General features: G+C 37.9%; 1 protein-coding gene across 2 annotated transcripts in view; it reads right to left on the reverse strand.

Annotated features, from left to right (window-relative positions):
* Positions 1 to 25303, reverse strand: part of TEAD3 (TEA domain transcription factor 3) — an 89850-nt gene that overhangs the window by 25761 nt on the left and 38786 nt on the right. For both annotated transcript variants that reach the window (XM_025165647.2, XM_007426575.4), the window contains exon 2: positions 11460 to 11714. In XM_025165647.2, the coding sequence (XP_025021415.1) occupies positions 11460 to 11595 (136 nt within the window). In that variant the 5' untranslated portion in view covers positions 11596 to 11714. The remainder of the gene's footprint in view (positions 1 to 11459; positions 11715 to 25303) is intronic.

Below are 25303 nucleotides of genomic sequence, written 5' to 3' on the forward strand. Positions count from 1 at the left end.
CATCAATGACTTAGCATAAAATGCTTCTGGAATCTGTGCACTGAAAACTTCACAGCGATGAAAGGAACCACTGGTTGTGAGATTTATATGGGCAAGGCCGGTCCTGATTACTTAATGAAGTACTCATACAACTAAGAGGGCAATTACTTTTTCACACCTGAAAATTGCACTGATTCAAAGGGTAATGATTTTTAAATAGATCTATCCATTGTATATATTAATTATACCCACTATAAAAAGCTACTATGGCCCACCAATTCCAGAATACCCAATTGTACTGTTCCAGCCCTTGAGCCTATGTGCAACTGGGCCTCTTGTCTCCTGAAGTAATACAGGCAGCAGTACTGAATAGGGCTGAATTGTTTGGGTCTAAATGAATACAGTACACACAAGCCCTCCTACTCTTGTTCAGTTGTGCTACAATGCCATGCTGCTGGTAGCAGAAGTTAGTCACCCATGGCCTGAGGCCTTCCTGACAAACAACTGTGTAAAATAATCTCAAGTTGCAACTCCCTTGGCTAAGCAGCATTCAACTAGCATTTTTTCTTCCTGCTTATTTCCCTGTACTGCATACGCATGTTCATTAGCTGATCTTTAACTAGACATTTTAAAACAATTGCTTGCAACTGGCTGTCACCCACGTGGGATCTGACATCAGAGTACATCAAAGAAATGTTTCTTTTTGGGGAGGGGAGGAGTGCTTTAATTGACTCAGGATGTCCAGTTCCTGTACTGACTGAATCATTGTTTCCATGAATGTGAGCTGCATGCCCACCACCTGGGATAAAGAACTTATGACTTTCTAATGCTCTAACTTCTTTGGACTTAGGCAATTTAATACTTTGTTTATGGAAATTTTGCCTCCTGGTTTATAACATTCAGCATCTGAAAAAGCCAAGCCACTATATTAGATAAAATTCCATGTCTGTTTATTTTGGTATCTTTTTAATATTCTTTTTACATATGCCTCGATTCTTTCTATTATTCTATAAAAATCTTACATTTCATATAACACAGACAGATGTGCAAGAATCTGAGTTTGCCTTGAGTCTTTGATGAGGAGACTGTTTCCTTACTTTCTCAACAGACCTTACTTGCTGTATGAAAGGATTATTCATTCCCCTTTCTACTTTAAGAAGATAAGAAAAAGGCATCTTTCCTTTCTGCAGAACTCATCCAGACAGTTGTGGGAAGAATTTCTGGCTCAGAATTTATTTGATTTTTGAAACTGCTTGTGGCAGCACTGCCAGCACATGCTGTCTTGTGCATACTTCGAAGCCTTTCCCAATGTGGCACCTTCTAAACATATTAGTCCATATATTCCATTATCCTCAACCAACATGACTATGTGGGATGAACATCATGGACATTCTAATCCAACACATTCAAAGGGTGTTGGGGTAGAGAAAACTGTCGTATATAATAGTCAAGTTATATACCTCTCTTGAGTTAAAGATTGAAAGGAAGGAAATGAAGCCGTCATTGACAGTAAGACTGAAAATTGAATAGCTGTTTAAATAGAAGGCTGCACTTCTCTGCTGATGTAATTAATTTCCTAGTTTACCGATGCTTCATTTCCTATTTCATGGCTCCCTGACTTGCCAGAACAGCAGCAAAAGTAAACTGAGATTTGCACTTGTGCTTCTTGAAAAATAAGAAATCTTAATGTTTCCGATACATAGTTTTAGTTAAAGATATATCTTCAACCTTAGTAAAGATAAAGACACACAAAACAACTGACCATTTCACTAGATATGAAGGCAGTATGGGGTAAACACATCAACCTATTATCAGGCTTCTAATTACAATGGTAGCATTATTAAGATACTGAAAAACAGTATGGAAAAAATCAGCAAAAGAAAATAAAATGCTTCAGTAGCTAAAATTGTTGCCTAATGATAGTTGGGATTATTATCATGTCAGAGTAACAAGATAGGCTTTAACACAAATGATGTTTCCTTCTCATCCATCTTCTGGCTAAGTTCAGCACATGGATAAGCTTCAGAAATACAAGAGAAGTGACCCTTGGAGTGGAGGAGCCACCTGACCAAAACTAGACTACTGATCACATACAGAGAACTGGTCCTTCTATAGGTAACATAATGTGCTTGCCTCAAACGACAGATGCTGGAATATCTGTTGAAGAACTGAACTGCACACTCTGCACTGTATTTGGAATATGCAACAGAGAAGTGGCATAAGAGATAACAATTCAAATGTGGAGAGAAATAACTGTTTGGAAGGAAGAGTAAATGTAATGTTTACTACTTTCTGCACTGTTTTTTTAGATTTAAAAAAAATCTGGGTTTTTAGATCAGGAGAAACACCACAAAAATTCTTCTGTCTCAGGATGAGATCTTCGGTTTAAATATCAATAAAGAGGTAATAAGCAAAAACCTTCAAAATCTTGGAAGCAGGAAACAACTACCAATGCTGTCAAAATAACAGCATTTAGTTGTGAAAATAAGGCACTGGGCACAAAATAGAGAACAGAGAGAACTTTTAGATTTAGAGGTGAACAGACTAGGAGAGAAACTTTGTCCAAGCCCAATTATTCTTCATGCTGGAAATGGTCTTACACTTTGAAGTTTAAACCTGCTTTTCTATCCTGGTGCCCTTCAAACATTTTGAGGTATAATGCCTGCTACCTCCACTAGCAAAAGAATTATGCAGGGAATGTGTGCTCTAAAATATGTAGTTTAAGAATACTAGAAGGATTCTGCTGCATAAGAATCATAATACATTTAGTCTCACAAACATATCTTCCATGTCTGCTTGTTCACAACCATTAACATCCTAATACCAGAACAGCCATTTCTTTAGAACCCTTAATAAGCCAAACCATGCTGTTTCTTGATAAAGCCTGTCCCTAATCAAAGATAACATCTGGAATTAAAACTATGTTCCACGCTGCAATCTGTCTGCTATGAACTGAATCCTAATTTCCTTTGATATAGGTGTGATTTAAGAAAGATCCAAACTACTTCATGGTTCTTCCTTTTCACATTTGGTTCCCTTATCTTAAAATCTTCAGCTGAGACCACTAAGGACCCCATTGGACCAATTCTTCTCAAACTGCCACAAGCCCAAGATATCTGCCAACATAGGATCACTATGAAATAAATTTAAGTTGCTACAGGGTATCAGGAATAGTAGCCTGGAAGCAATCAAGCAGTGAAGAAACTAGTCCAGTAAAAAGTGCAGTGGGAATTAATTTTTCAGTGGAATATCTATAGTGATGGTGCTAAAGCTCAATAAGGAGTAGACTCAATAGCTCATTAATATGCCGAGGTTCACAAAATTATGGGTCCCTTTGACTGAATCCCTCTAGTATCTTCGACCATTCAACATTTCATTCTTCCTTTATCTAGATAAAATGCTTCTGTGGATCTTACTGGGAAGGGATAGCTACCATGTTCTTGCTCTAGAGAACCAGAAAAGAATATAGGATGACTCTAAGTTACAGGATGTTTATACCATAATAATCTCTAAATACCTATACCCTCTCTGGAATAGCCATTGGAGGACATCAGGCTAGATCTGCTATTATTTTTTAAACTAATCAAGTAATTATTATGTTCTAGTTTAAAATCAGAGGTTTCTAGTCCATGTCAACAAACATGGATAAAGGAATGGGATTCAAAGCATACTGTGTATAATGCAGTCAAATCTGCTTTTGATGACAAGTTATTTCAGTTGCCTACCTGCTAGCAACAAGCATTTCGGGAGTACGGGCTGTTGGGATTTTATATACACTTAATATATTAAATGACTTTTTCATAAGTGTTTGTTTCCTTGATATTGCATGATGGTTTGACAAAGGATAGCATTAAAACTATTAATAAACGACACAGACATTTTGCTAAGATGAGCCACAATCCAGTCTGAAAATGTTCCATTCAGTGGAAAAACAGGATACAATTTTAACAAATAAAAATAACAAACATTTATCAAGAGTGCAAGCCAACATGTAACTTTCTTACAAATCAAATGTGACCAGGTTTAATAAGAAAAGCTGTTCATGAATAGTCATACACTTAGACAATGTCTACTTCTGTGTAATGTATTGACTGTTACAATAAATGTGGTTTGGAAGTTTGACTGCATGATTTAATACAGGAAGTCCTGTAAAGAAAAGTTAACTCATCATTCCTGAACCTTAGGGATTCATGCATAAGAGACATGATGGTTGTCACATGGGAAATGTTTGCGGCAATCTTTTAAAAAATAAAATATAGCTGTAACAATCAGTAACCGAGAGAAGAGAAATAGAGCAAGGGAAGGGCTGCTTAAAGATCCAAGGGCTATACTTTCCCCCTCCAGTTAACAGAAGAAGAGAACAGCTTGCTGGCCAGATTTGGACTGAAAAGAAACATTTGGAGGGGATGGAGTTAGCTAGATGTTTTCCCTTTTCTTGCTCTTCTGATTAACTATCAGCCTTCACTGACTGCTTTTCATTAAAACAAACAACAAGTACTGTGATCCTCAGACAACTTTTATGTGTGTTTGGCATGTGGACCTACAAGAGTCATCTACCTCACAAGCTTGTTGCAAAGAAACAATCTAAAAGCGTACAGCATTCTGAAAATCAGAAGCAAGATAGCAAGAAGATTTTTCAAAAGTAGGAGTACTAAGATATGACCACAGACACAGAAATACCCTTGTGGAAATCCTCCCCCTCTCTAGGCCATCCAATATCCATTGTGCTGATGACAGTAAAAAGCAAAGGAGCAGCTCTTCCCTTTCCTGGGCACCTGCCATGGCTAACTGTCTCTTTCAGTTACCGGCAGGCAGATACTGCAGGCCTGACTCTGCTCAGCTGTCCCAGTCCCGTGATTCACCAGAGGCTGTGCCATTCCCTCTCGGAGGGCACGTCCTCCTCCAAATTGCTACATTCCACAAATTCCTCTTCCCTGACACCACCACGTGAACCAGTTGGACAGCTCTGTTAAAAATAACCTAGTGGGGCAGCCTTCCAGCCAATCAGCCTTCAGTAGCATACCAGCCCTGGTGGTGCACAACTCAAGTTACACCTGCTGTCTGGGGCAAGTCAAGTGCACAGCTAGCTTCCTGTGAGCTGCCTAAGCTCCCTGCCCCACCAGAGGAGAAAGAAATGCCCCTTGCCATACACGGACCAGACTCTCTCCACACTTGCATGCTGGACACCATTCAAGGGCTCCAGGTTACCACAGGTCAGCGGCTCTCCTTCTCCTCGGTCACTCCTTACAGCAGCTGGGAGATCAGTCCCTGTGTCAATAACCGGCCCACCCTTTAGCCAAGTATGAGCCATTTATCGTAGGCGTTCAGCTAGTGGTCTGGGATTTCTGAAGCATCCTACTTCTAGCACCTGCCTTGAATAAAGCTATCTTTGATTCTGCAGAAGCCCCTTCTCCAACTCGCCTGCTGACCCGCCCATGGTTGGAAAATTATGGCAGGAACATCTCACTGAGTTCAATCTATCTACAGCTGAGAGTGCCTTTCCTAGAAGAGCATCATACAATGTTTTAACAGTCAACTGCTAGGTGTTTGGCGCACAGCTTTGTGTATCTCCAACAAGCAACGTGGGCTTGGTTGGATTTGCTGCAGGCTGGCTTTGGTGGGAACATCCAGGTACATATTATTTTTTTCTAGGTAATGGCCAAAATACTCAAGATTGCCATACTGATATGCAAGATTAGATATTATATTTACAATTATTATGGAGGTACACCCAACTTATTTGCACGCCCTTTATGTATTAGAGTATACTCCCCACAGAAAGGAATTCACTTTGCAGTGTCACAAAAGGATATCCAGAACAATTCTCTGTTATTTAGACAGAAAACATGTGTCTGTGATGCACTGGCAAACACTCTAGAAAAAAAGTGTGCCCAACATGTTTATTCATGTGAAAATACAATTCTAGAGTGGATTGCTTCATCTCTTGAAGAAATAAAGCCTATTTCTACTTCTTTTTCATTATAAACCCATACAATTTGCACAGAACTTTTCTTCATCTGATCAGTTTTAACATGTCCTTGTCAGTCAGTCCTTGTTATATGACATGGAAAAATATAACATGTGAACTAAGCATTCTCTGATAGGTTCAGCAGCAATTCATGTGACTTAGGTGGCACTTTTGCTATGTGGTTACTTTACTCCAAGAAAGACTGCAATTGATTACTGGGCCACACGTATTACATGAAAGCAACTTCATGTATAAATAGTTCTGAAATTAAAATGTATTAGGGATCTGTGAAATAAACTGTTCGCTTGTACAATTGTGCATTGATGTTGCTTCCTATTTATCTTTACTTGCATGTGAATATACAGCACATAAAACACAGCAATGAACAATTATCTTTATAGCACAATGCCCAATAAGTATTTGCCTATGACATGCACCCGATAAACTAACACTAAACTGACCGCATACAATTTCCTTGTCATGAGGAAATTTTATTTCCATCTGTATTTTTTTTAAAAAAAGAACTTCTGTTTCTTAAAATGCAAGTATTAATAAACTAGCACATGAAGAGGCTCATAGAGTCAGAATACTGTGCACTGGGCCTGTGAAAATCCTCTACTCAAAAGTGAGAAGCAGCTGCAGCCATTTTGCTTTGCATGGCTACTTCATGGCACTCCTGAAATCCTCTGGCCCTACATATGTGCGTGTCCAGAAGCTACTTCTGCTGGGATAGCTGGCAGAGCAAAGTAGAAGAGTCTATCCTGGCGGAAGAGTCTTCTGTGCAGACAACACACACACATCTGGAAGATCTTGGGTTGCCTCAAAATAGCCATTCTCAGTCTTTGAGTGGCTGGGTCTATTTCAAAGAATAGATCCAGAGAGGTGATCTCCTCACTGAATGCCTGGCCCAGGCCTACTGTGCCAAAGGTTTCTCTCACAACAGTGGAAGAGTAAAGACAAACACTGTAATATAAGGCATTTACTTTTTTTAAAAGAGCACTTTAAGTCCATTATCCAATATATCATTAAACTGGAAAGGTGCAAGAGATTCTGATGACTAATATGCGACTTTGTTATCCAAAAAAGGTTTGCAGAGTGAGCTATCAGCTTCTGACTTGTTTAGTCTTCAAGTTCTCAACAGGTCAGCCTTGAATCAGTGATCATTATGGATAGCCACTGCTGCCATATAAAACAAAGTTAAGCACAAAATTTTATGGACAGAAATCCTCAAACCCACTTCAGTCAGTGCCTCAAACAATTAGTGCTGCTACTGTTGTTTCTACAACCCACACTGTTGCAAAGAGTACTGCAGTCTACTTGCTGCAGAGGAACAGTGCAATATCCAAGGCCATACCTGAGAACCTTAAGAGAGTACTTAACAGAGTACTTTATTGCTTCAAGCTTCCTTCTAATCAAAGAGATTAGGAATGAGCAGAAGGGATCCTCTTCCAAGGCAGCCTTTCTCAAACAGAACAGGTCTTAAAGAAACAGGATGCCTGCATTGCAGCCCATTTATCAAGCATCTTCTCCCACTTTACATAAAAAAGATAAATATATTAATTGATTAGTTCCCTCTCTCCAAATAATATTCTTGGAGGGAAGCCAATGAGAAAACATGACTCCAATCTACTTATTGCAGGTAGAATGTGAAATAAATTGCTATCGAGTGAAGAAAAGTGGAGGCAGTATGCAGCAAAATGTAAAAAATCATTTCTTAAGTTGGCAAGTTAGAAAAGCAAAGGCAGAGCAGGGCTGCTGTTTCTTTAAGTAATAGCCAGATACCTCCAAATGGCTGGAAAAACCAGTTTGTACACTTGGATTTGAAGAACAAAGGGCAAACTTCTCAGCAGTATTCCAGCTATTTCTGGAGAAATCTTTTTTAAAAAGTGTGTTCAGAAACCTTCCACTTCTTTCAAGAGTTCCTAGGTTCTTTGGCCCTGCTAAATTGTCTACACAGGTGCTGGCTAAAGGGAGCTAAGGTGCAATGTGGCAGCTTCTTAGTGTTATCTTGGGAAATAGTAAGGACCAGTTTCTTTTGTTAATTACAGAATGATGCAAAGCAGGAGTACTCCAAAAAGTAAATGTTTAAAATAAATACTCAGGCCAGGAATCAATCCAATGTCTTTAGTTGGCCTTACAAACAAGTGAAGTAAAACAAAAAATGTTTGTGAACCTGATTAATTTCCTCAATATCGGTATCTATTTTTGTTGCTGTTGTTCAGTTGTTAAGTCGTGTCTGATTCTTCGTGACCCCATGAACCATACAAAGCAACTAATAGTTACAGCTACTAATGATCATAAGGATTTTTGCAGTCCCAGCACAGAAATTCTTATGAAATAATCACTGGAATTAAAACCTACAGCATAACTAAATTAGATGTAAAGGGAGAGTTAAGAAGGCACCCTCACTTCTGCCAATAATTTTCAACAGCCATATTCCATATCAGTATCCCAACCAAATACTTAGTTGAACAATGCCCAAGCATCTGGGAGAATATTAAACATGATCCCATCTGGATGAGTCCTTCCCAAGGAATTGGCAACTGCCCTTACAATCATAAAGGAAAGACTAGCGTAACTGGACCTCGCTTATGCAATGAGGATCAGGCAAAATATCTTAGATTCAGGAAGCACCATAAAAATGGGGGGGAAATGTATGTACCCATTCTTGTATGATCTTTTAACTCATAGCTGCTTCTTATCCCCTATCCCCAAATTAAAGTAAAAATAAGCTTGTATTATCAGAAGAGAAAAACATTGTTATGCTCAGGGAAGCTCAGACCTTGACTTAAACAAGCTCAATTAAGCAGGCTTTGACAAAAACAATGTTATGCTTAAAGCAACAGGCAATGTTACCTCCCTATCCCTGATTCATTTGGCAAGATTATTAACTTGGTGTTTGCTAACAGAACAATCCATTCCCATGGAGATATTTCTTTGAGGTCACAAACATAGGATTATGACATCACAAAAGGAACATTGGTAGAGCAGATAAGTAGGAAGGATCAATGCAATGTTTGTTTATACTTTATTCTATAGGATGCAGTTCAGATGTACCCAGGATTAAAGCCTACCAGAGAAAGAAGAATCAGATACTGGCACAAAGGGAGACTAGTTCATTAAAATCTGCTCCAATAAGCAAACTTAGGATGTGGAAGCAAGCCAATTTTTCACATTCAAACCAAATCAAAATGGGGGAGGTTCATTATGCCCTTCCTCTTTTTTAAATTTCCAATTTTAAGGATTACATATGAAGAGCTAACCCAATAACAATAAAAGGCCTAGGCAAAATAGTTATTTCTTCATCACCAGCTTTTAAAGAAATGAATGCAGACTTTTTCAGGTCCTGAGCTCTTTGTTGTATAGCGTAAAGAAATGTTTGTCTTTCATGTTAGAAGTACTGTATGTCTCATGCTATCATGTCACAAGAGCAACTGATAAAATATAACCTCTTCCCCTCCTTCCCCCACTGCTGAAGATGAACCATGTCGGAATGAGTGTTGGTTCTAATGAGGTGCTGAGGCTCAACATGACCCAAGTCCTATCTTTATGAGGCATGCTGTTTTGAGGCTGGGAGTTTATGTAGATTTCCTACATAATATGCATGCACAAAAAAGAGCACTCACCCAAGTAGGTTTTTGTGGCATTTTGAATGGGCTTAAGATGCTTGTTTGCATGTTATTGGAACAGACACAGCCTTATTATTATAAGGCCTGGCATAAAAATAGAATATATGCCATGATCACTGAGTTAGCCTTTAAAGCAGCCTTTCCCAGTCTGGATCCCCTACTGAAGAGCAGACTTCACCTGCCAGAATTCCTATGGTTAGCCTGGAGAAGTCTGCTTTAAGATTTTAGAAAACACTACGTTCTTTTAACTTAGACACATTTAATATATCAATAAGAAAATTCCAAGATGGAAGAGGCTATCCCTCTTGAAAAAAAATTACAGCACTTTCCTATATGTGTGTTTTCAGAAGTTCCCATGTTCAGTGGGATTTATCGAGTTTAGAATGGTAGTTCAAATCAGAGCTCTGCAATCAGAAGCAAGAAAATCACAGATGTGGCATCAAAGAAAATTCAAATACAGGTACTGTAAATGGGTAGTGAGCAGACCTTGAAAACAGAATGTAGTGTTTTGTTTGTGACCTGTATAAGAGGCCAGATATACCATCTTTCACGCCCAAAGGCAGGTATGTGGGATCCTCAAGCAGACAAAAATCAATCTCCCTTTGACAGGAATGAACTTCCCAAACCAGTTCATCAAGTCAGGCAGAAAGAAGAGTGGGAGGGAGAGGAGAGGTGAGGCATAAGGGAGTGGGAGGGATATACAGTCTAAGGGAACTACAAAGGAAATATGAGTCACCAACCCAGGGAAGAAGAGTTCAGCACTCTGTTTATTCACTTCAATATGACCACCCCCACAAGCACATAACCTCTTCACAATATGGCCTCTGGAAGTCCATTTCCCTTACCACCACCCCCACTGACCAGGGAGATAAAATGTATGAAAGGCCAAGCAATCCAGAAAGTAGCCAATTAAAGGGCCAGAAATAAAATCCATTTTTAGTTTTTGAGGTCTGCACACTAGAAGTACATACTTTAAACTTCAGAATGTTCATGAAAGGCAAATCCCTACTGCTCCATCTGTATCTCACTAGCCGAAGTTAGGCTTTTTATCATGTTCTAACATATACACATGGTAAAATGATGGTTATTGTGCCAAATTAAGGTGGCATTGAAACTAATACTACAGATAAGGCTATCAGATACAGGGAGAATTCTACAATATCTGACAGACAGATTTTCTGCAAAAGTTATCCTTCTGCATCCTACAAATGACAAATATTTGATAACTAATTTTCCATTTCTTCAATTAAATATCCAGATCCAGCATACTATGTATTGGATTATTAGGCTGCATTGGTTGACTGTCTTATTCAATTAAATCAGTGTACCTCCTGGACAGATGTAGCCCCATCTTTCTCTTCTTCTAAACATTAACCATTATGCACTTGTTTCATGCTAAACCCAGAAAAATGCAAAACCTTGCTCAGCCATCAAACTCATCAGATAATGGTTTCTCCTGGAGATAAGGGTCTAGAGTGACTATTATTGGTTGTGTTGGTGCTATATTTTTTAACTGTTGACTATAATTTATTATTTATTGCTGTATTTTTGTCACTGTACTTATTAATCTGTTTTGTGGACTTTGAAGTTGTATTCCACTCAGAATCATTTTGAAGCAGCATGCACGCCTCTGAAAATAAAATACAATAAAGTACTTGAGGCCAACTACTCAACCACGATGGTTGTGAGTATAGAAGGAGGAGGAGAAGCAGATATACCTCCTTGAGTTCCTTGAAGGAAGGTGGGAAATAAGTATGCTTAAGTGAACAGCAAATAAAATCTATCAAGCTACTGCTTTTAAAATATTCAAAGTATACCTTGGGTCATGTCTGGAATCCAGCTTAAACCAAGTAAGTAGAATAACATGAGGAAATCTCACTCACCATACATTTTGCCCTCATCTGAGAGAATAATCTTCCGCCGACCACAGGGCGGATATATTGCCAGTGCCTCCTGGAAGCTCTGTTCAATGTCTGGACTCCACACTCCTTCGGCATCATTGTCCAGACTTTTGTCCATTCCCTCTTGTCCATCTTCTCGCCCCTCCCCGGGGCTGCCGCTGGTGTTCCAGCTGTTGGACGCTATTGTGATGGCTGCTCTGGGCTCTGACCCTGAGCCCCAAACGGCAACTCGTCAGCCTAGAACAAGCAAAAAGAGTTGATTAATGAACTGCCATTGACCACAGATGGAGTCCTAAACCTCTAGACTGAGGTTAAAAAACAAATGTTGAATCACATAAAGATCAATATGGGCGAGGATCCAACTTTAAACATTTGTCTCATAGTAAGTATTCTTAAATATACACGTAAAAAACTTTTACAGCTCGTGTCCTAGCTATTCTAAATCTTCTAGCCATAATTATAGCCATGTTTCAATGCTTTTACATACCCCTGCCCTGTTTAACACTTATCCAAGGAAACAAAAAGATATTTTCTCATATATATCAAATAGTTGCATTTAAATAGCTCTGGCTCAAAAAGTTATTTAAGCAATAGGACTTCAAACAAAATTAGCATCAGAAATTTAATCCCTCCCATACACACACTGCCACACTACCACATAACATAAAATGAACACAGAGAATATGAGCTTCAAGAAATGTTTATTTAAATTATTTTTTAATTTCTTTGGTTGTTGTAGTTTGGTTTATACTAAGAAACATAAATATTCAAAGGGTGATTTTAATAACCAGGGTTTGTCTAAGCCCATTCCATCATTATAAACCATACTGTGACTATTGGAGAAAGCCATTAAACACTGTCTTAACAATAATGTGGCTTGGAAAGTTTTCCATCAGCACAAAATGCTTCTGTTTAAGAAAAACACTGTGTCATAAAATTAATTGATAATATAATGAATTAAAACAAATCAAACAGTCTAATCAAGGATCCAATATTAGTCAAATTTAACATCAAAACTGGCATTAACTTTTCTTAAGAGCATAAGAATCTGTAAGAATCTGTAATGCACAGATTGTAATAATCTGTTATAATAGCATGTTAACAGTCTTTTAGTGTCTTCATTTTATTTTAATTTTAATCTGTGTAATTTTAATCTATATAATGAAAGTGTTTGCTCTTGAACTATACTGCTTAAGACATTTAAAATATTTGAAAAATATATAAGTAAAGCTTTTAGTTTGAACATAACATTAAAAAAGTTAAAAATTAATACAGCATATTAAAGAATACATCTCTCTTACAACTGAATTATAAGCACCTACTAAACACTGATGCCATAAAAAACTAATACTATACGGCTGGAAGGAGATTTCCTTACACTCTTTTTAAAGTAATCCCCTGAGCCCCCTAAGCATCTCTTTAAAATTATGAGGCCTTCCTGAATGGGGTTGAGTTGGGAAGAGGGAATTGGTCAAAATACATAGCTTTAGTCACCAAAGGTGTCCGAATTTAATTGTGGGCAATTTACCCCTTCAGACCATTCCAATGAATCTCAGAAAATGTTTTTCAGAGGATGAAGGAAGGAAGGAAGGGATGAAAAGCTCTTTTTGCAGTGAACACTTCTTAAGAACTAACAACAAAAAAGTTATACAGTAATATCTTGGTTCACGAACGCTTCTGTTCACGAACAATTCGGGTCACGAACAGCACCATTCGCAAAATTTTGCTTCCGTTTGCGAACTCCGCATCAGGTGACGAACACGAACTGCGGCCATTTTCCCTGCTGTGACACGTGGTCGTGGCTTCCTGTAGGCGAGGGGGACTCTCCCTCCAAACAATAACCGCCTCCCCACCTGCCTTCCTGTCCTCCATGCCAGAAGTCGCCTTGAGCAAGGTTAGTGTTCTCTCTCTTCATACTGTACTGTACTGTACTTTGTTTCATATTTTTGTGGTTTAAAAAAAAAATACATATGGTTCAGAATGAATTAACTGTATTTACATTGAACCCTATGGGAAAATTTGATTCGGTTTGCGACCAATTCGGTTCGCGACCAGAGTCGTGGAACGAATTAAGTTCGTGAAGCGAGGTACCACTGTATTTTATACAAAAAAGAAAATATTGAAGAAACAACAAAGGCTTCTGAAACTAAAGATTATAAACAGCAGTGTCATCTACTGTGGACTTCCTAATAGACAATGGTCACAGCACTGGGATCTTGTATCTCATAGTTATATATATCTGTTCCATGTCTATTATTTGATGCACATCTTCCAAATATTCAGCACTGATAATGAGTAGTTAAACAGAAACATTTACTTTCACATTTGTTTTTTTTGAGAAACACTATTTTGTTCAACCACAGGCTGGTAAATTCTACTTACAGCCTGGTGTAATGCATGCTTTACTTAGAAATAAATCTTGCTTTGTCCAATGGCACATTCTTCATGTGCCACTGAACATGTGGATGTGTCTTTGAGAAATCAAATTGTTCAGCCTGAGAGGAAAGCAGAGATCCATCTTGTTTCCATGCTGATAACTCCCCAAAACATACGGACTACATGATTAAAAAGACTGAATTTTACTCCTAAATTATATAAAGAGTAGTTTTGTTGCAAACCAGAATATGTCTCATTATAGTTCTAACTTTTAGAAGGAATACATGAGTTTCCAACCTGAAACTAAAGTTCAATCAATATTTTAAATTTGGTATTTCTCAGTGATTTAAAGTAATCTATTGAGACAATGGTTTGACATGACAGAGACAGAAAAATGGGCATACATTGGTCCTTAAGATGTATATCATCAGAGAAATCACAGGATTTTTTTTCTAGTTTTTCATAATTTTCAGAAAGATTCTGCAAGGATCCAGACCCCTGTCTGCAATTCAGCTGTATCTGTGAGCCTGGAAATTGTGCCTGTTCCTTCAATTCCCATCCTCCACACTGCTCCAAAGCAGCTGGGTGTTTTGCAATAACTTGTTTGGGGACTGCAGCACCACCACCAGCTGCTCATGGGGTGATGAGAACAGAGAGGTGTCTCCTCCGGCAGGAGGCTTCCGGGAGAGAACACAACAAAGGTGTCCAGTGCAGATATCTCCTTTTAAAGAAACTGCAGAGACAACGGGCTGGCTTAGTGTTTCATGCTTTTTTTTTTTTAAAGGAACCTCTTCTCTGCTGTTCTGTGATGTCACCCAGTCTCCCTCTTGCTCCCCCTCCCCTTTCACCCACCCCACCCCTTCTTTGGGAACAGTGTAGCCAAATAAGGAGATCAGAACTACAGCAACTAGCCAAAGAGAAGGGGAGGGATAAAGGGGAGACTGCAGTCCACACAAGGCTCCAACACACTCTTTTCACTCTCAGTCTCTTTCCTATGCTTGCTTCTTCTCTAAGACACGCACACATACATGCACACAACTGTACAAAATAGTCAGGGATCCTCAACTCTCAAATAACATTCTGATGGCATAGGATGCAACAGAAATTTCAAGAGCCGGATGTAAAAGTATGCTTGCAAAAGAACTTTAGAAGAGCGTATGAAGACATTAAGGGAGGGTGGGTCTGGCTCTAGTAATCTTGGATAAAAGCTATGGTAGCAAAGTTGTTTTTGTTGAACATCAGCCAAACAGAGATAGATATATTCATTCTCTCCTTATTTCTCTATCTCTTTCTCCCCCCCCCCCCACTCCCCACATACAACCTCATTTCTCCATCTTTTTTCTCCCATACAGACACGCATCATAGATACACATCATAGATCTTAGATAGGAGCACAACCACACAGTAACATTCTATTGCTACTCAGGGGGAAACCAGCCAAAAGGGTGGGCTCCATGTTTGGATCCTCTTAAAGGAAGACATACTCTTCTGTTTCTGTTGCCCACTTGCTTGCTGTCTCTGAGCACAATCCTTACTGCTGCCCAGAGGAAGAAGGCAAGTCAGGGAACCGTCACTGGTGGTGACAGCTGCTCTCCTGCCAGGCTGTTGCTACTGCCAGTTTACTCAGCTGCTCAAAAAAGGGAGAGAGGCTGAGTGGACGAGCAATGGATGAAGCAGCAGCAGGGTCAGAGGATTTCAGTAATGGGCCCTGAGCAGATGCCCAGCAACTCCAGCTGGCAGTACTGACTCTGCTGAGAAATCTTCTAACAGGGAAATTCAAACAGCAAGGAAGTCTTCTCAAGCAATTACATCTGAGAATACTTCATGCAGTTCCCCACCTCTGAGATTCATCCTTTGATGAGGGAGTGCATTGGGAGCATCTTGATACAAGCACCTGCCCCAGAATCAAGAGCTGTACCATGAAGAAAAGTTATGATACTTAGTTTTACAACAGACCGTCTTCCCTGCCTCCCCCCAGTTTTCCAGAAATTCAGGAATGCCAACGGTAGTCAGCAAAACCATCAATAATGAAGAACTATGGAAGCAATCAAGTGTGAAAAGACAGTTTTGCCAACTTTAGAGCATTTGTATTTTATTCCCAACAGATTTGAAACAACATCTACTTATCCCAGAAATCAGGTACCTTTTTGGATTTTTGCAACTCTCACAATTCCAAACCAACAAGGCCACAGGCCTGCCAAAAAAAGGTCTGAGAGTTATGGTCCAATTTATCCAATGACTACTACACGTGGTAGGTGGAATTCAAAAAGAATTCTACAGAAAGAACAGAAGCATGTATTTCCCATATAAATGAGTCTTCCAGTTGGATTTGGTCCTATTCAAGGGGGCACTGATTTTATGGATGTTGTGGAAATCAAAAGGAATGGGGGAGGGAGGACTTGAACCTTTACTTGCATGCTTAGACTTTTTTTATGGTATTGGAAGGACCTTCCCTTGGCAACTTCAAGAATTAGGGCAGCATGGGGGGATGGTGGAAATTGGACTCAGAAGACACACTTTCTCAGAATTTCTTCCAGCAATTCATAAAAGAGAACCCTTTCTTGGAATATTTAGTATTGTCCTGCTGAGGACAGAGATAGCTGAAAAGTATTTCTAGACACTTTCACTGATAATTGGCTGGATAAGCTGTTAATCCAGAATTCAATATCCAATTGCTAGGAAATGACTCCTAAGAATCAGTCAGTGAGATGAAAGCAAAACCTGTCCTTAATATAGGGATTATCAGTGCTGAGGCAGGATTTTTAATTTAATTTACCGTTGTCAACCAAGAACAAGGCATAGCTACCCAAACTAATGCTAAAACAAAGTATATACAGATCATATTATTAAACATTTTTATGATTTGCTAAACCAAACTACAGTTCATCTTGCAAACGCACTATTTGTAGTAATGTCCTCTTCAGTTAAGCAACAGATGTTAACACCAAGCTTACTCCTATCTGTCTACCCAAAGCCCATATTATTTTAATTCTATTATATAATATTAATTATATACTATATAACAATATATGTATATGCAATATATATTCATATTCTATTTCTCAAGCAAAAATAATATACATTGAAACATAAAAGCAATATTCTTCCCTCGCAAAGTTCTCTATTTCTTTAACCCATTCAGGTGTAGGCAGAAAACTGTTTCAACTTGAAATTTGCCATCCCCTTATCGATCCCTATCCTCTACTGCAATGTTTTTCAAATGCTAGCTGAGGAATTCTGGGAGCTGAAGTCTTAAAGTTGCCAGGTCTGAAAAACACTGCTCTACTGCATATGCAACCAATCATTGCAATAACCTGGCTTCTCTCCAACATAATGGGTAGCAAAGCCTAACAAACCTTGAGGCTGCCCTTGAAGAGTGTCAGAATAAGGGGGAAAATACTACTTTAATGCCAGGACAGCTAAGGAGAGTTTAAGCCTTTCTCACTCATGGGTTAGGAACAACAATACTAGGGAATACAATAGGAAAAAGACATTTGTGCCATAGTTAGATACGTGTGTGGAACTCTTTCTATGAGTTACTCCACCTGAGCAAATAGCATCCCAGCTTTGTTCTGACTAAGTAATGGAATTGGAGCAACCAAATACGCAAATTCTATGATCAGCTAACTCTTAGACGCATGGTGGGGTGAGGCCAAGTATGTCTGTGGAATGAGTTCTAAATAATTGTTATTAATGTAAAATGGTCTTGCTGCTCTTAAATTTTTGTACTTTATAAAACTATACATCCTACTGCAATGGCACCTGCTTATCAAGAAAAGACTTCTAATACTGAATACTCAATAAATAGACATAGGACCTTGTTAACCAACTTTCAAAGCAATTCCAGTTAGGGTTCTTAACAGCTTCCCAACAGCTCCTAACACAAAAGATTACACGCTAATTAGCATCAAACTATCATTATGCCACATGTATACACTACCGTATCACCTATCTTTCCATAAAGTTAAAAAAAAGACAAAAATGCAACCTTCAAACCTCAACAGAAGGGAGGCTAAATGTGCAAGCTTCCTTTTAACAAGATGCTACCAAAGGAACGTGGTTCATTATTCTTGCAAAGCCTGTGCTCTGACTACTGAGCAATGGATGATTTCTTCCCATAATTAAGTGGTACATGTAGAACAATCACAGAACAGTTTGGAGCTTGCAATTTCTGCAACAGTCTTTTCCAATGTTGGAGCCTTCCAGATGCACAGGATTCAAATTCCTCTTAGTTATGCTAGCTGTGGATGATAGGATTTATAGCACAACATATCTGTAAGGTAACAATGTTAGGGAAGTTGCTATAAAGCTTGGCCCTAGCTGATCCAAAATTTCTGGTTCTTGCAGGGAGAGTGCTAGCAAGCAGGCAAATCAGGAATTTAACAAAAAGTCTAATAGAGATTAACCCAAAGCTGCTCCACCCAACTTTTACAAAGCAACAACAGAAACCAAGATGGAAGCTAACAATGCTGGGCGGGTTTTGTTTCAACAGTAGTATGCTGCCTATTTTTAAATCAATACAGAGCAGAGAGAATTACAGCCTTCTCTGAGGAGTTTTGCAGCATTTCGTTTTACTTCACTATTTTGGCATGCTAGACTTTCTTCCACTGGGAACTGCAGTCCAGGGGATTTGCCCACTTAATACAATATTCACATTTCATTATCTTATGCATATTTTATTTATTTGATTTGTATGTGCAGTAAAATTCCACACATTTCTTTTCAGAGATTTCCAAACTATTAATAAAAAGCATGACATAGTTTGCCTAGAGAAAAGACAGACAATGAGATGTAACTGTGAACTGGTTAGGATGAATTTTTGTTAAATGCAGTAAGCTAGTGTTTTTCAAACTTGGCAATTTTAAGATGTGTGGACCGTAAGCACATAAAAATTACATAAATGGATATTAGATTTCCAAGTTTCTCATAAACGAATAAAGCTCTCTCTCAATCAAATGTTAATTTGGTTTGAATCTCTTAATTCAATTAAGTACAACCCTCTTCCTTGACCAAACTTCTGCAGTAGAGTACTGTCCAGTCTAAATTCAGTCTTAGAATTGCAGGTAGGATTTATACTTCTGTTCAAAATCTGATTTCCTCTCTTCTGAGCTTCATAGAACTTCACATGTTTTCTGTACATTCTCATTCTGCCCTTACTTCTTGTTTCATTTTCAACATAGTTAGAAAACACAGCTTCTCTCTGTTAACATGCCATCCTTTAGACCTTAATAGAGAGATCAGTTAATAGGATGAACTTTGCCTGCTGTACTTGAGCTAACTATGTAATGAAGCCGGAAGAATGTTCCTCCCCATCCAACAAACTCTCTTCATTTAAGTTTAAGGCATCATGAAACTCTACACGCTGGTCTGTCGACTTTCCAAAACAAACCATTTCCAAGGATGAAAGCCCCAAATATACAAAGCAATGCCATTATTAGCACAGATTTGCATCTAGACAAAAATGAATTAAGAGATTTTTTTTCTCATATCTTCCAAATTATGTTACTGCATTCTTGCAGCATATAAACCAGTTAATAACAGCTATAAAGTGTTCAGACTTGAAAGCATACCACTAAGATACTATGTTTTATTTCTCTAAGCACCTTAAAACAAGAATGCCAATGACAGCCACATCAATACATCTTTTTTCACGATGATGATGATGATTTGGTCTTTGAGAGGCATGCTAGAAGCAAACGTTCCAAAAGCTGAACAAGGCCAGGAAAACAAGAAAATGTGATTTAAACTTTATAACTCCCCATGTATTTAATAATATTCTTCTTTTGCCATTTAAAAAATTACAATTCAGTGGCATATCTTGACATAGCTATGGGACCAGCCACCCTTATGACTCTGGGAACTGCAAGCAGACCTCATACTGTGCACTACTGGGATAGGAAAGCCAATATTGAGGGAACATTCCCTTACTCTTTAATATTGTGTTAGGTCTTTTGGAGTTTCTCATTTGGCACCTGGAATAGCAAAAGATGTAATTTTTGGAAATTTAGGCAATACATTCATTGCACAGCCTCAAGAAAGCTCTCTGACTAGACTGTGTTCATATGTGTGAAGACATGTCATATGGCCAAACCCATTTCTTTTTATTGGGCTTTGCACCCATTGATGGCTTTTTCTGCAGGAGGAAAAGTCAAGGAAATGCTACATCATCTGACATCAACACCCATGTTGCATCACTGACTGCATCACTTCCGCATTCCAGAAAGGTTTATTTACTTATTGGTTTGTTTCTTTCTGTCCATGTTTTGTCCATGTATGCAAAACAGAGGTGCCTCCTCATCTTGCACACTCTACATATTCCATGTGTTATGGGTGATCTGATTAATTACTTAATTAGAAAATGCTGCCTCTTAATTTCACATTCCATAATGTTATACATCAGTGGTGAAAAATTGTGCCCAGTATGTGCTCAGACATTTTATTAATTATGATGTTTCAAGATTGAGCCCCAATTTTCATTAAAGCTGTATAGACACCCAGATTTGTACTTGAGTACACTATACTTTCCTGTGTATGAAACCCAGATCTAAACTTGATGTGTATCCCACCCATTCATTTAATTTTGTCTCTTGACAAATACATTCACAAACAGTTAATTAAAATGCATAAGCAGTGCACATTTTCTGACTAGATACATGAACAAAGATGAGATATGGGAAGTAAGAGATGTATCAAACAGTAATAAATTCTGCTACACCTTTATGTAATTTCATTTTGATTTATCACCAATTTTAAGGAATGGTGTTTGGAAGAGACAGTCTTTATTTCCAAGGGGTTCTATACTTTTTGCCTGTAGAGAAGCATATCCCAAGGGTGAAGTTTTTTAATACGTTTAGGTGACAATTTGAGTTTGTGACCATTGCATTAGGTTAAAGCAACATTTCCCTTTAGTCTAGTTAATCAAGCAAATCTCCTCTGGAAACTATTCTTATTAGACATAAAAACTAATTATGTGGAATAAAGTCAGTGTTTTGCAATATGCCACTGAGCAGACTTAGTTGAGGAAGGAAGGAAGAAGCATTTTTAAACACCCGTGTAAACTTACCTTCTAGCTTAGTACTGTCTGCATTAGAATACTAAACCCATTTTGACCTAACCAATGAATCAGGGATAAAGAAGGAGGTGTGGCAATTTGTGCAGAACATTTGGATAGGTATTATGAGCAGTGGATTCTCTATATCTGGTCTAAATTGATTGGATTTCCAGGACTATAAAAAGAAATATTTTCTAATCCTATCTGGAATTTCCAAGGACTGAACTGGGAATGTATTGAATGAAAAACAGGTACGTGATCACCATCCTACAGTTCTCATTTGTGTGAGAGACTCATATATGAACTATGACTTGTTGATCATGTTAGTTCATGGTTCAATCAACTTGCTTACAGCTTTATTTGGTCTACCTCATAGTTCCATTACTCAGGTGATAGAACTCATTGATTTTTCAACTTGCAACATATGTAGGTAAAGGCTTAGGACTACAAGATGGAATCTAAATCACTAAAATATGAACTGAAAATCATATGATTCAAACTGAATAAATCCATTATGTCTACAGCTCAATTATTTTTGAAAAAGTCATTTCATGTGGCCTAAGTTAGACCATTTCAAAGGGAAATAAGCAATCATATAATATGAAAAAGCCTTAAGTCCTTCATAGATTACAACAAGGAACAGCTATAAGACTAAAAGCATATGAATCACCTGACTGACCACAATGTGGATTTAACATGTAAAGCAGCTTTCTTCAACATAATATCCTCCAGATATGTTATTACTACAACTCCTAAAATTCCCAACAGCCATGATGAGTGCTTTCAGGAGTCATACTTCTAATAAGTGTGGAGGGTACCAGATTGGAGAAGCCCAATGACCCTTGAAAATTTCTTGCAAAATCACTGTTTCACTTTAATTATTTATTTCATATATTTATAAACTGTACTGCTTCCAAGACTCCAGGGAAACCATTGGGGAGAATAATTTTTTTCTCTATGTCTTTGCATTGTTCTTCCCTGAAGGGAGGAATATAATCTGATCTGACATCTCATTCTAGTTTAGACATCAGCATAACTGCCCTTGCTTGAGCTAATACATGAGGCAGGAAGTTTGAACATGCCACTCCTGGCTTTGCACACTGTTCTAAAAGTTGTAAGAGATCTCACTGCTTTCATGAGTCCCATGAAAGCTCAGCACAAAGTTGGAAACCATTCTAGCCTTTTCCTCACTCCAAGAAAGATTAGAGTTCTCACTAAACTGCAACTCCTTTTGTAGACCCCAGCTGCAAACATCAGGATACCGACTAGGTGTCAGCAAGGGCTTGGCATTTTCTGTATCTCTTTGGTGGTTGTCCAGGCTTTTGCAGCTCAGATCTGTTAACCCTACTCTTGCTAGTGTCATAATCATGAACCTCTGCCCATTATTTTAAAAACAGCTTTATTCTCATACTGTCTGGAAATTCTCAATTGCTCCACCCACAAATATGCATACACAAACCTCTCTCCTTCAAGAAGGAAAAAGAGACAGAGAGAAAACATCTCTAGAATCACATTCTTGTGATTTTACTCATCCCATTCTTACAAAGTCTTGGTTTTATAGCATCTGTCCAATAACCAAGTGTAGTATAGCTATCCTGAGGATAAGGGCAAGCAAATAAATCTTGCTAAGACTTTGAAGGAGGATACAGTCACTTATTAGCAGATTCCTTTTTAAAATCTTCTGCATAAAGGAAAAGGAATATCAACTAACAGGATGAAGACCATCAAGAATGAGAAACTAGCAACATTTTTCAATATGGCTTCAATAATGTAGCAGATGGTAGAGATTTAAAATAAGCTTGGGGAAAGCAACAGGGGAAAGGAGTGGAAGATTGATCTATGAGTTAGGAGAGTAAACTAAAAAGTATATCAAAGGTATCATTTTTTTTCTATACATGTGACAAATCAGTTTCATTTCTTATGCCCCCAAACTCTCAAGAGAAACAGGTTCTGTGGCTCGAACTTTATTATTATTGAAAGGAGACAGTTTCTATAGGGATATCAGATCATGAATTATTTTCTAGTGAAATGGTGTACTCCAAACCAGAATCCAGTGGCATAAATAGGCATGCAATTTATTAAGTCATCCAACATTCATTCTGAAATATTTCTCTTACTCAAAAATTGTGTACCATTTTGCATGCAAAACTGGAATGAAAGGAGGGGAGTAAAACATTGTGTTTTATTACCATATAAGACATTTGTCCAGAAGTCTGTCAAAAACACATGCACGTGTTGAGCTAGCCTGATATGCTGCTTTCCTAAATGAATCTAAACAGTTTTGAAATGAAATGGCAATTTGAAGATGGGTCTCAAACAGTTCTGTTATGTCACCTGTGTGCGATATATAATTTGCAAATTTCAGACTAAAATATGTTTATCACTTCTTGTAAAAATGCCCATTATGATTTCACTGGAATTTGCAAAGGTCTTTTAAGCTTGAACATGTGTACTAAGATGTATTTAATGTCTCCACATTCTCTGCAACTTCCCTATTGTGTGCATACTGACTAATAATTTGGTTCAACATTATGGGAGAATTAGGGAATATTATTTTATCTTCCTATTCAGACAAAGATTTGAATAGGATCTTTCCAAATGGCTCAATTTAATTAAATTTAATTTAATTAAAACAACTGACACAAGTGCTACTATAAGGCACAGAAACAAACTGACAAAAAGGCAATAGATATTTGAGGAGAGGAGGGGAAAAGGAAAGAGATCAATTCTTCAAAGCCAGATTGAAAAATGAGCTATAAGCAAGTTTTCTACCTAATTCTGGCCAGGATTAACTTTCCATGAGATATTACTGCTTGAACACCAGTTCCTTTGCTCAGTGGAAAAACCCAGTCTTCTTTCTTTCTTTCTTTCTCCTTTTGCGGTCCCAAAGCAAATTATCAATTGGAGCCAAGTGTTCTCTATGGCTTAAAAGGAAAAAAAGGCCTTCTAGCTGAAGGATAGGACCTGGTTGGTGCTAGCTCTTGGTGGCTTTTAGTCCTCTGGCTGATGTCAAAGCCAGTGTGCTTCCCTTCAGCTCAGCTGCTTCAGGGAACAGATTCTAATGAATAGGAAAATGATTCTTTTTCAGTCTTACAGTTTAGGAACTACCATACATTAAAATACATTTGGTTAAAATGTAATTACAAAAATCCAGAGTCTTCCATTTCTTCCTCTCTGGCTTCGTGGATTTAGAAATATTTGTACATTAGGTCAAAGAAAAGCAGGAAGCCAAGAGCTACATCTTCTAAGATATCAACAGATTGATGATCAACTATTCTAGATGTCAAGAAAAGACAACAGTAATCAGATTGGCCATTTTTATCTATAGAAGTTTGGAATAACTGCTACTTCATAAATGACTTGCAATTTGATGAATTTTGATTTTTTTGAAAAATAAAGGTTTATTACAGCCATGAGTTGTAACTACAATTCCCTGAAGAAAGCCTAATGGATCTGTTCACGCAGAATGAGTCAATTCAGATACCATACCATTATGCCAAAATCAAACAAATCACATTATGGGTTAGTTTTAATAAGAGAATTAGACTAATGTATGTGCTATGCAAGACTTTTTTCCTTGGGCTGAGAAAAATTAATAGTACTTATGCTAATATTGCCACAAAGAGAGAAGTAGTTACAGATCAAGTATTATTTACAAGTTTAAAAGAAAAGATAAATAAATCAATTAATGCCCTACACAGACTCAGCTTCATTATGCCATTTTACAACTTGACTGGATCACCTATCTCCATGGCCACTGACAGGGCTTACTCTTCAAAATAATACAATAGTTATTTGTAGTCTACAATTTAAGAAAATTACTTTTCAGAGCCAATCATTTACTTTTTAAAATGTAGTTATTACTGGGTATCTTGTAAACTGTGTTTTTAATTGTTTAAACTAACCAATTCAATTTGACAAAGATCAAATATGCAGAATAGATATGATGCTTGCAAAATGACTACTGATAGACATTTCTTTAATTAAGATGACTTTGAGGGATTCTCTACTTTTGGCTGTTAGGTACTGGAAATAAATTAGTAACAGGTGCTTTCTTGTCAGCCCTTCAGAAGATAGGCAGGTCAGGGTATAGGCAACATAGGACCACTGGAACTCTATTGTTATAAACAACAACAACAGAATCTGGAATGCCTGCTAGAGTTTCCCCCTGTCCTTTCTTATACGAAACAGAATCAAGCTGGGGGTATCCTGAGTTTCTTTCTCATTCCCTCTTCTTTCCCAGGACTAAGTTGATGTTTGCTTAATGGTTCTTGCAATCCTTCTTCAAGGCTATCTCTGTGCTCCTCTACATTCCTTCCTGACAACCACCCCTAATCTTCATCAGTTGATACTGCAATTGGTTTAATCTGGATTTTCTTCCAACTCAATTTTTCTCTAT

This window comes from Python bivittatus, unplaced genomic scaffold (genome assembly GCF_059951505.1).
Source record: "Python bivittatus isolate LINGU-HERP-01145 unplaced genomic scaffold, Pbiv_v1 ctg000700_np1212, whole genome shotgun sequence".
NCBI classification, from domain to species: domain Eukaryota; kingdom Metazoa; phylum Chordata; class Lepidosauria; order Squamata; family Pythonidae; genus Python; species Python bivittatus.